Here is an 11,887-nt window from a genome sequence, read left to right as displayed (position 1 = left end):
CATTTTAAATTATTTGTAATTACCTTATATAAAATCAGTATTTATTTTGCATTTCAGGATTTTTCAGCTTTAGTCAAATTTAAAATGCTTTGACTTGAGAGGTGAAGTAAACACATTAGTTCTAATCATATTCATGACCTATGTGGTAAACAAGACATTTGGGCTTCTAATAGTATGCTAATGAAATACATGTGCAATCGAATATTTATTAGGGTAATGTTTATTAAGAAAAATGAGTATTAAGACGGCTGGGTTTGTACATCATCTTCCAAAACAAACAATCAGAATACTGACACAAGCTCACTGACAATATGAGGTTCAAAATATAAATTGAATATTCAGTACATCTTTGTCACAATATATGTATATTCTTTTTTTCAAAGGGCTTGAAACCCTTTGTGAATAGGTATATTTCACAGTTCAGATTACATTATAGCAAACACACTAAAACACAGACAACAACATATTTGTACATTGAAGGGCAATGAAGTAGTGAAACAGGCCTAGTACTAATTTCATTTCCAAATGAAAAATGCCATGACGCTTTTAAAGTGTTGATAAAGCAATACACTTTCATGCAGATTTACATAGAACCTGAAGCAAGGAATCAAATTTCTGACGTATTGACAAATCCAAATGTGAGATAAAAATGCAATGCTGAAGCAACCATGCCAGTTTAGCGCATTTATTTCATCATGATTTGTGTTTCACTGGATGCACACCCAAGTGCACTGTAGTACACCTCAGTATACTGTAGGTGAGCTACCAAGCAGGTTTACTATGCTAGAACAGCCATGCACATACAGTAGAGCTGCTTCTGCTTCAAAAAGTATGTACAGTATGTAATTGTTATAAGGTCTTAATATAGCATTGTGCATGGAACCGTATGAAAATAAGTCTGTATTAGTCTGCCCTTTAATCACAATTTGTGTGAAAAGCAATAAATGTTATTGATATATTATTATCTTTGAATTTCAGGTGAAAATTGAAGTGAAATATTTAGAATATTTAGATTCAAATGTTTGGAATGTTTAGATGTCAGCCGCGCCACAAGGATGCGCTGTTTTCTTTCAAATCAAAGCAAAATACATGTAGAAATAGCGCATCTTTGACACAGAAGAGCGTAGGCAGTTTGAGTGATGTGGAGAGATACTTTATTGTTGAATAAAGTCATTATTTTTCTTTTCTTCGCTTACAAACAGTATTCTAGTCGCTTCATAACGTTAATGTTGAAATACTGATGGCAGAAGGAATATTTTGACAAAGTCTTTTATACTTTTCTGGACTTTGACTGTGTATTTTACTTGGCAGTCATTGGGACAGTCATAATCCTCCCAGTTTTCATCCAAAATATCATAAATTGTTGTTTTGAAGACGAGCAAAGCTTTTACGGGTTTGGAACGACATGGGGGTAAATGATTAATGACAAAATGTTCATTTTGGGATGAAGTATCTATTTAACTTGTAGAGGAGTCAACAAGATATATTATGCACCATCCCACCATATAAACAGATTGTGAGCAGTCAGAGTTTTAGAGCCTCATGTACTCCCATAGCCGAGAGACGCCGATTAATGTTTCGATATCTGCAGCATAGCAGGTCTTTATAAGTCGAACGTAGGTCTCGGTTGAAGAAGGCATAGATGAAAGGGTTCATGAGCGAGTTGGTGTAGCCCAACCACAGCAGTACTCGCTCCAGCCAGACGGGGGCACAATTGCAAAGCAGACCGCCAATGAACGGCCGTGCTGTGGTGAAAAGAAAAAACGGCAACCAACAGAACGAAAAAACTCCCATGATCACCCCGAGGGTGGTGGCTGCTTTCTGCTCGCGCCTGAAAATCGAGGCGCTCCGCCGGTCGCGGTTCAACAGGGAGGAGAGGGTAGACAACTCTTCAGTAGCTGCACCGTTCTTCATCCCGTGCATGCAGAGCCCTTCTACAGTGGCCAACGCTGGATCAGGACAGCCCTTCTGAATTGGGGGAAGTGTAGTGAAGTGGTGTTTGGCCCCACTTTTGCGGGCAGCATTGAATATCTTGTAATACATGAAAAGCATGACCACCATTGGGATGTAGAAGGCCACAGCTGTGGAGTAGAGGGTGTAGCCCACATCCTGGCTGATCAGACACACTCCCACAGTATTGATGTTCTGAGCCCAGCCGCAGAACGGCGGGAGAGTGATGGATGCCGATACCAACCAGACGCTGACTATCATCTTGGCCATCAGCTGTCCATTCTGTCTCGCTGGATAGGTCAAAGGCCGAGTTATTCCAAGGTATCTGCGGAAACAGGGGATAATGTGGTTAATGAGGTATCTTCAAATTACGTGTTACTGCATTCCTCAAAACGACTGAACCCAAAGATCTCGCATCTACAGAACTCCATAATATGCCAGATATGGCTCAAAATACCACAAAAGCACCAGACCCGAGAAATCCCTTCTGACCTGAATTTCACCAACAACCTGAGCGGAAAAGACGCTGCGTTCACAGCCTGTCAGATTATCCATTTTATTAAGTGAAGTGATGATTTTTGAACAACACTCTTAAAAAGGAACCAAAAGGACGTTTTTGCAGTGACGCCACAGAAGAGCCATTTTTGGTTACCCAAAGAAACGTTGGGTGAACAGTTCCTAAAACAAACAACTTTACTTTACATGAAGGTGCTAGCAACAATCTAAAAACACTTTTTCCATTATAAATAACCTTTTGTGGAATGCAAAGTTTCCATGGATTCTGAAGGCTCTTAAAGGAACACTCCACTATTTTTGAAAATAGAGTTAAATTAACTCCCCTAGAGTTAAACAGTAGAGTTTTCCAGTTTTTGAATCCATTCAGCCAATCTCCGGGTCTGGCGGTAGCACTTTAGCTGTAGCTTAGCACAGATCATTCAATTTGATTAGACCATTAGCATCTCGCCCAAAAATGACCAAAAGGTTTCGATATTTTTCCTATTTAAAACTTGACTCTTCTGTAGTTACATTGTGTGCTAAGATCGACAGAAAATGAAAAGTTGCGCATTTCTAGGCCGATATGTCTAGGAACTATACTCTCAATCCGGCGTAATAATCAAGGAACTTTGCTACTGTACCATGGGTGCATCCCAGCTTTTCGTTTTCCGTCGCTCCTGGTACATGATGATGATGTAACTACAAAATTTCAAAACTCTTTGGTCATTTTTGTGAGAGATGCTAACGTTCTTATCAGATTCAGTGATCTATGCTACTTGTGTTACTTACTCAAATAGTATGCCATTTTGGAAGCTCCAGTGGATCCTTTATATATTAGAACCATATTTTGATTTAATTCACACACAGTCAGTTGTTAATTTCTTATTAATGTGCTAAATCTCAGTAGCAGCAAAACAAAACAAAACAAAAAACTAACTTTCTTCGTGCAAATTAAACTTGGATTGAGATGTTCAACGTGATGGCTTTGTCAAAAAGTTTCAGACAGCATTAGAGCATTCACTCTGCATGGCTTCATAAGCTTTAAAAAAAACTCTCATAATGTCCCCGTAATGTTTGTATTAGCAGTCTTTCTTGCTGCATCTCTCTCTTCTCTGTCTTATGACGTAGTAATAGTTTTTATAGGAAACCTTGGGCACGAAAGAAGGACCACAGCCTCTGTTACGAATGATCTAATTCCATTGTCCACATCATTAGATACCGAAACAAGACAACAAGAGTGAAATGCACTTCTAAAGGGTACATTCTGTAATTGGAGTTGTGGCTCGCTGGTTATTGCAATCCAACATGTTGAGCCTTGGTGCTCTTGTGGCTGACATGAGTTTATATCTGTGAACAATCACACTCTCCACAGCTTTCCCACAAAACACTCCTTTCTTTAACATCTGGTTTCATCACAAAGGGTCTATGGATCAAAATTCTGAATGTAACATATGGTACATTGGCTTCTCTTTACCAACTAAAGCAGAAAGTCTCTATTCCCCTGACCTCCTCTAAAAATAAAAGCTTTCATTTCACGCATGAGAATCCCTCTGATCAAGGAAAGGCTTAGAGACACTTATTGGATCGGACACTTAAGGTAGTTAAAACCCTTCATACAGCTACATAGAACCACCAAATAAATCATTGGACCATAAAACCATTTAATATTTCATAATAGAGTTTATTAAATGCTCTATTTACCTTATTTATTTATTTTCTGACAATTAAAATATAATATGTTTTTGATATTGACTATTTCTCCAACTGAATTACATATTAGGAAAAAAATCTTATTTTTATTATTATTTACTTTTTTAAAGAAGTTTGTTCAAAAAAAACCTACCAGTAGGATTAGTGATGATAGCAAGGCACACTCATGATTTGCTGATCTCTGAAAGCCTCTTCTTAGCATAATACATTGTGATATCAGCTGACATCTTTTGATGTTGAGTACTGTCTACACTTCTGTTTGCTGTGTGTCCCCCGTCATGCTGGATAAAATACAGAACACTTGCACAAGCCTCTCAGAAAATAGGAAATAATAACTGGATTAAAACAGTACTCAGTTCATAAGTGGTATTGGAGAATGCAGTCTGGGACAGCTGCTGGTTGAAGATCAATCAGTGAAAGTTAACGGAGACTCTTAATGAGTCAGAAATAATTCAAGAACCATAAGCAATGGAAAGCAAAAGGATTGTAAAGGACCGCAAGGCAGTTATAAAATACTTGAATAAAATACGTACAATACAAAATCCAATTCATAAATCAAATGCAGCCTTCAAGCACGGGGCCCTGTGCGACCACACCAGTTGCACCCCTCTAAGGAAGGCCATGCAAGAGCAATACTTTTTAGTGCTTTTAGCTTAGCAACATGCTGACATCCAACTCTATTGAAGTTAACTGCAAGATAAGGCTTCTGAGTATTGTATCCCATTTGTAGCATTCCAAATGAGATTGCATGACAATTATAATGCTTCCTTAAAAAGCAGCTCCCATGTTGGTAACTCCAAGGTTTTAGAATGCAGTTATTGCCAAATAAATATTGAAATACAGCAGTAGATGCAGGCTGCAAATATACCAGTTAAAGCTGCAGTAGGTAACTTTTGTAAAAAAAAATATTTTTTACATATTTGTTAAACCTGTCATTATGTCCTGACAGTAGAATATGAGACAGATAATCTGTGAAAAAAATCAAACTCCTTTGGCTCCTCCCAGTGGTCCTATTGCCATTTGCAGAAAGTCATCCGCTCCCGGTAAAAAATAACCAATCAGAGCTGCGGTCCGTAACTTTGTTTGTGTTCAAAATGTAGAAAAATGTATATAATAAGTGAGTACACCATGAATCCATTTTCCAAACCGTGTTTTTAGCTTGTCCTGAATCACTAGGGTGCACCTATAATAAGTGTTTATATTCTGACTATTTTAGATTGCTTCGGGGGTACCGCGGCGGAGTAACCCAGTACCTTTGTGATTCTTCATAGACATAAACAGAGAGAAGTAGTTCCGGCTACAATGTTCTTCCACAAGAGGCAAGCAGTTCTGTTTATTAACCGCTAGAGCGTCAAAAGTTACCTACCGCAGCTTTAATTAATTTAAGAGACTTGCAGTAGTCGAAAGCAAAGGTAGAAACAAAAGTTTTGTGGGAACATCATTAGAGAACTGTACTTTCAGTATCATCTACTGAATTTCAAACCCTTTTGGAGTGTTTTATTAAGAGATCTTTTCATAATGATAAATTACATAAATGTGTTCTATTTTTCCTTTCACATTTACAAAAGGGGGTATAGTGGTAAATAAAAAACTTTTATATTTTTATAATTACTTGAAAAATCCACTTGCAATTTCTGAGGGAAAATTCTTTCAAATCCAACACTAGTTTTTTTCTCCATTGCATTCAGACCCTCTGAAGAACATGTAATCACATATGCTGCATACCCCCGTACCTATTTTTTCAGTTCATATTGACATATTGAAGGTTGTTAGAGAAAAATAAAACTGTCTGTTTTATTGAAAAGAAAAGCCTTAGTGAAAAATAAAGAAAATCTCCATCAAGTACTACACCTAAACCTGTTGGTTGGTATTTTGTCATTGTCTTCTAAATGAAGTCCTAAAGTTGCCTTAAATTATGACTTCAAAGCTGCAGAGGAAACTTTTTACATAGCTGCAAATATTTAAAAAATAAAATTTCTACAGCCAGCTTTAATCTGTGAATTATGTTCAGCACTAGCAAAATGTACTATTCGTGGTATAAGGTCAGTGAAATACTCTTGGTCTTCAATGCTGTTTCTTGCCAATCTTAGTCACCCATAAAACAAAGTGAAAGGATTGTTTTCAAATATTTGCATAATTCTCAGCTCACTACTAGGCAAGGAAATATGTTCAAAGGTCATTGGATAATTCTGTTTAAATCATGAGAAGGAGAAGAAAAAAACAGCTACCAAAAATAAATAAATAAATAAAAAATGAACCATTAGTTGCTCAGCAGAGTGTTAAATAATAGATTATAAATGTGTAAAAAATTAAGGTAATATCCAATACCATTTGATATGACCGCTTTGAAATGTTCTTTTAGCATAAATTATGCTAATACAAAAAAAAAAAGATATAGGCAAATATAAAAGAAACACCATTAGCCGAGGTTATTCTACATACAGGCATCTAAGTTGCACCGAATGCCAGAAACATAGGTTTAAGGCAGAGGATACATGTTGTTGTCGGGCAAGTGCTCATCACTGAGATTTGCTCAAGCACCTAAGTATTTAATCGAATTACCACGGCCAAGCAGGGTGTTTCAGCATCAGTACTCTCCTCCTGGGATTTCAGCTCAGAACTTTATCAAAGAGCACCATCAAAACTGCATACACACCAGGACGCAGCTTCAAAGTCCAGTTCATCCAGCCTCCAATGACATGGAAGCAATTGTTATGCTCATTTCTCTAGTGATTTTTATTTATTTATTTATTTGTTTGTTTTTTAATTAAAAAAAATATGAATAGATAATGCAATGCTTAACAGATTACAAGCTCATGTAATGTAATTTCAGTTAAAAGGAGACATTTTGATATTTTAGTTTTTGTTGATATTTTACAGGGTTTGGAGTCAAAAATATAATCAAATGCTTCTTTTCTCTAGATTTGTATGTTAAAAAATCCATAAATATTATTTTGCAGTAGCTTTTGGATAAAGGCCAGTTTCAAGTAGATATAGATTTTATTTTCAGTTATTTTATTATTATTATTATTATTTAGAATTTTAATGATTTTTTTAATGAATATCAGGTTGGGGCAGGTTTTCTACATTTTTATAATACATATTATTTATTATATTCAAAACTGTAAATATTATTTTCAAACCATAAATGCTGGTATATATAAACATATGTGTGTGTGATATAAAACTGGCTAATAACATTAATAAAAAGTGTCATAAAACAGAAAAAAAATATCACCAGCCTATGTGAAATCCACTTTCTCTTAAAATAATCAAACCCGGTTAATATGAACTTACCTATCCACACTGATCACACACAGTGTCATTATTGATGCTGTACAGCACATGACATCCATCCCAATAAAGATGTTGCAGAAAACCTCCCCAAACAGCCAGACGCCCGTCAGGTCAGTCACTATGACGAAGGGCATCACGGCCACTGCCACAGACAGATCAGCTATGGCCAGAGACACTAGAAGATAGTTTGACGGCTGTCTGAGTTTCTTCACGACACACACCGCGATCACAACCAGCGTGTTGCCCATCACAGTGACCGCGGTGATGGTGCTGAGCATCATCCCGATGATCACCGTCTTAGTCAAGTCCAAGTCCAGGGTCTGCTGCTCTCCACACGACTCATTACTTTTGAGCTCCGCGGTGGTTTTCACGGTGGGGGGAAACTCGGTCGTCCTATTGAAAAAGGCGATTTCGGTCTCGCTGGAACCCCAAACCAGTTCAACGCCATGTGTCGTGAACATCACTGTATCGATCTTCTGAGCGTCAATAAACCATCCGAGCGCCTGAAGTGGACAGTCAACGTCATGGTGTCTAAGATCAACTAAACACACGGCACCCGCTCACGAAGTCAACGGAGAGGCGAGAAACACACACAGAACTCTCTCTTAGTCTCGCTGAGGAATAGAAGAAAAGAAGAAAAGCCGAGCTATAAGTAGGTTTGGAGAGCCGCACTGTGAGTGAACCCTGATAGACGCTAAGAATAGGTTGTTTTGAGATTTTAATGTTTTCAGCCCACGACACTTAAACAGAATTTATTTTTTTAAGTATATGGATATTGAGTTACTTAAGGATAACTTTAATAATGTAGACTGAGTCATTAAACAACATTATAAACGAATATTCCGGTTCTGGTTCCTGATTGGTCAATAAAGTGTTCGAATCCTCTTAACAGCATTGATATCGCTGTACAATCAGGATTTTGTTATTGTTGTTGCAAAGCTACCTTTTTCGAGCGGAATGATTCCACTTTAGCTATTAATATTCTATATTATATTTAGTTATTATTTTTTTAGTTATTATTTTTTTATTTTATTATTTTTTTGTTTTTGTATATTTAGTTATTATTAAATCTATTATTTTAAATGGCATCAAAATAATAATAATGATAATTCAGCAGAATTATGATGTATTCAGTAATGACCAATCCAATTCTAAAAAATACTCAAGGTAGCCTTATGAAACACTCTCACACCTTTCCCATACAGATTATCATAGGGTCTGCAGTGAGTTGTAAAGGGGGAGTTAAGAGGGGATATTCAGATATGTTTTGTAAGAAAACGTCATTTTGCTCATATTTTATTGTTCATGCATAAAAATTATTTAAAAAATAAAATAAAAACATAGCTCCCTCTCTGTGCCGTAGAATGCTGCCCTCTGGTGGTGAATCTTGGCTTCAAAAACTTTTCATTCCAGAGCTTTATTGTCCTTAAACATACGAGGATTTTGCTCTGGTGACAGAAGCTCTCACAGCACAAGCAGATTAGTGTCAAGACACCGACAGTAAAAACAGAATAAGTAAACAGGAAATAATAATACAACAAATATAAATATATATATATATATATATGCACAAATGCAAGGAATTTTGTTTTTTGTTTTTGCTAAGTTAACTGTTCGTGAGGTGAACTGTCTGAGGGAAGAAACTGTTCTTACACCTGGCTGATCTGGTGCTCTATGTAGCACTGACCAGACGGCAACAGTTCATAGAGGAAGTGGGCCGGGTGTGAGGGGCAGCTCTTTTCCTCACTCTGGATGAGTGCAGTTCTTGGAGAGTGGGGAGTGTTGTGCCAGTGATTTGCCTAGCAGTCTGGACTATCCACAGAAATCTTCTAAGGTCTGATTTGGTAACTTAGCTGAACCAGACAGTTGTTGAAGTGCAGAGGAATGAAGTATACAGCCTCTGGGCCTTTATGACAATGGAGTAAATGTGGAACTCCCACGTCAGGTCTCGAGAGATGGTGATGCCCAGGAACTTGAATGACTCCACTGTTGTGCAGGGGTTTCCTCCTGAAGTCCACTATCATATCCACTGTTTTGACTGTGTTCAGCTCCAGGTTGCTACAACTGCACCAGACAACAAGCTTTCTAACCTCCAGTCATGTCCATCCTGGATGAGGCCGATAAGTGTGGTGTCAAACTTCAGGAGCTTGACAGAGGGGTCTTTAGAGGTACAGTCGTTGGTTCAGTGGAGAAGAGCAGTGGGGAGGGAACACATCCCTGGGGGTCACCAGTGCAGATTGTACGGGAGCTGGATGAGAATTTTCCCAGCCTCACTAGCTGTTGCCTGTCTGTCAGGAAGCTAGTGATCCACTGACAGATGGAGGTGGGCACAGAGAGCTGAGATAATATGGACAGGAGGTTTGGGATGATAGTGTTGAAGGCCAAGCTTAAGTCCACAAACAGGATCCTCATATAAGTCCATGGTTTGTCCAGATTTTGTAGGATATAGTGCAGTTCCATGTTGACGTATCATCAACAGACCTGTTTGCTCTGTAGGCAAACTGCAGGGGGTCCAGCAAGGGTCCAGTGATGACCTTCAGGTGGACCAGCTCCAGTCTTTCAAATGACTTCATGATCACAGACGTTAAAGCAAAAGGTCTGTAGTCCTTCAGTCCTGTGATTTTGGGTTTCTTTGGGATGGGGATGACGGTGGAGCATTTGAAGCAGGAAGAGCCTTTGCACAGCTCCGATCGCATTTCAGGTGGTCCCCCTCGGTCCGTTCACCGAGAGGCCTGATGCGACCGTACCAGCTGCACCACCCTAAGGACGGCCCTCATTATAGGTTACAGATTACAAGGTACCCATTCAAAATTTAATATGTATCGTAACTATTTCAGTTACTTAATTAAACGTAATGTAACTAATGTTTTCAACTATTAATCATTTTCTAGCTGTCAGACTTTCCAATTTTTTCTTCATTTGAATTAAGATTTTAATAATTAAGTTTTAAAGCAAAGCCACCACAAAATCAGACTTTAGCACCTCTTTTTTACTTTGACATGGTTCCGATTTTTGATTTTTAAATTTCCAGCACTGGAAAGCACTTTTTATCACTCGCCATGGTGGCAGCTCACAGACGGGTTGTACTTAGCCTAAAGCTTTCAGCAGCAATGTGGATTGATGTAATTTGGCAGACGTGTGCTGCAAATTCAAACAAAGGAACCAATCAAATGCATTAGAATAGCATTGTTTACCCTGAAATGGCAGGAGCCACTGTGCATATAAAAAAAAAACCCAGGCAAATTGAATTTGTTATTCAACACCTCCTAGCTTTTTGCAGAACATTATTTAGATATCAAAAAAAAATTTTTTTTTTTTTTTTTTACAGTGTCTCTGATTTAGTTTTGTATTGAAAAGAAAACAATAGGTCTGACCTAAAGCCTAAATGAGAATATATTCCATATTCAGGAAATTAGCCTATGGGGTGATTGAATATATGTCTGGATCCACTTATATGTCATGGTGTAAAAAAAATAAATACAATGAAATAAAAACACTTTTTATTTCTAATCAGCTTTACCATACATCTTTCAAGTCAACAATGAAACAATCAGACATTTCTCTAGTTGACCACTGGGTGGCAATGCTGGATTACTGTTTATTAAATCTATCCTTTTCATAATTTTAACATCCTCCTTTTTGTGTGTTTCTATTAATGTAGGCTTCTGTCTTGATATATAAAAATATTTACGTCATCAATTGCATAGCGATGCATATCACTGACGTCAGATCGTCAAAAACTACACTACCCAGAAACATATGTGCTAAAAAGAAGCCGCCATGTTGTAGGAAATCCGTTTGCACTGTGGATTAGAGTTTAATCCGCAAGAAGGGAGTCTGGGCGAGTCATTGGATCAAATAAGAAAAAAGAAAGACTAAGCATGGAGACACGAAAATTGATCGTTACAATAAAATCGAACCAGAATACATATTAATTATATACAAGCCACTGTGGCCGCTTGACAAAAACAGGCAACATCTCGTACAAAGCCTTTTATTGTCGCTCTGCTCGCTCTCCCCCCGCCTTCCCTCCGTCACAGAGAAGAAGTCTGAGTGATTTTTGGACTCGGTTCTTTTGAACAGTTCGTTTTGAAGAGCCAGTTAATAAAACCAAATTAGTGATTATTTTAATTTTTCACGGAATTGCGTCAACTGCGTGGTATATAGCATGCTCTAAAATTGCTGCATTTGTTGGCACATATCGCAGACTACTACGTTTTTTATATTACTGCTAGTCTTAACAAAAGTTGTCAATGTGTTTAACATTAATTAACACATTTCCAGTTAATTTAATTAGCCATAATTATTACCTTACATTATTTAGATCAACTCACATATCAGGTCTTGGCTTATTATGAATAGGACACATCCGAAAGAGGTTCGTGAATTGTTGACTCGAGAACCGATTCGGTCTTTTTCGTCAACGACAGGATTT

General features: G+C 37.6%; 1 protein-coding gene across 1 annotated transcript; it reads right to left on the bottom strand.

The window, feature by feature from the left end:
* Window positions 1–202: 202 nt before the first annotated feature.
* LOC128021673 (5-hydroxytryptamine receptor 7-like) lies at window positions 203–8,134 on the bottom strand. Its single transcript, XM_052608987.1, has 2 exons — window positions 7,453–8,134; window positions 203–2,275 (listed from the first exon to the last, which is right to left on the bottom strand). Exons 1-2 carry the CDS (start codon window positions 7,911–7,913, stop codon window positions 1,525–1,527), a joined length of 1,212 nt encoding a protein of 403 aa, XP_052464947.1. The 5' UTR covers window positions 7,914–8,134; the 3' UTR covers window positions 203–1,524.
* Between the last annotated feature and the right edge of the window lie 3,753 nt (window positions 8,135–11,887).

This window comes from Carassius gibelio, chromosome A10 (genome assembly GCF_023724105.1).
Source record: "Carassius gibelio isolate Cgi1373 ecotype wild population from Czech Republic chromosome A10, carGib1.2-hapl.c, whole genome shotgun sequence".
Classification (NCBI taxonomy): domain Eukaryota; kingdom Metazoa; phylum Chordata; class Actinopteri; order Cypriniformes; family Cyprinidae; genus Carassius; species Carassius gibelio.
The sequence above is the reverse complement of the archived record's forward strand: the minus strand, read 5'-3'. Positions and strand labels throughout refer to the sequence as shown.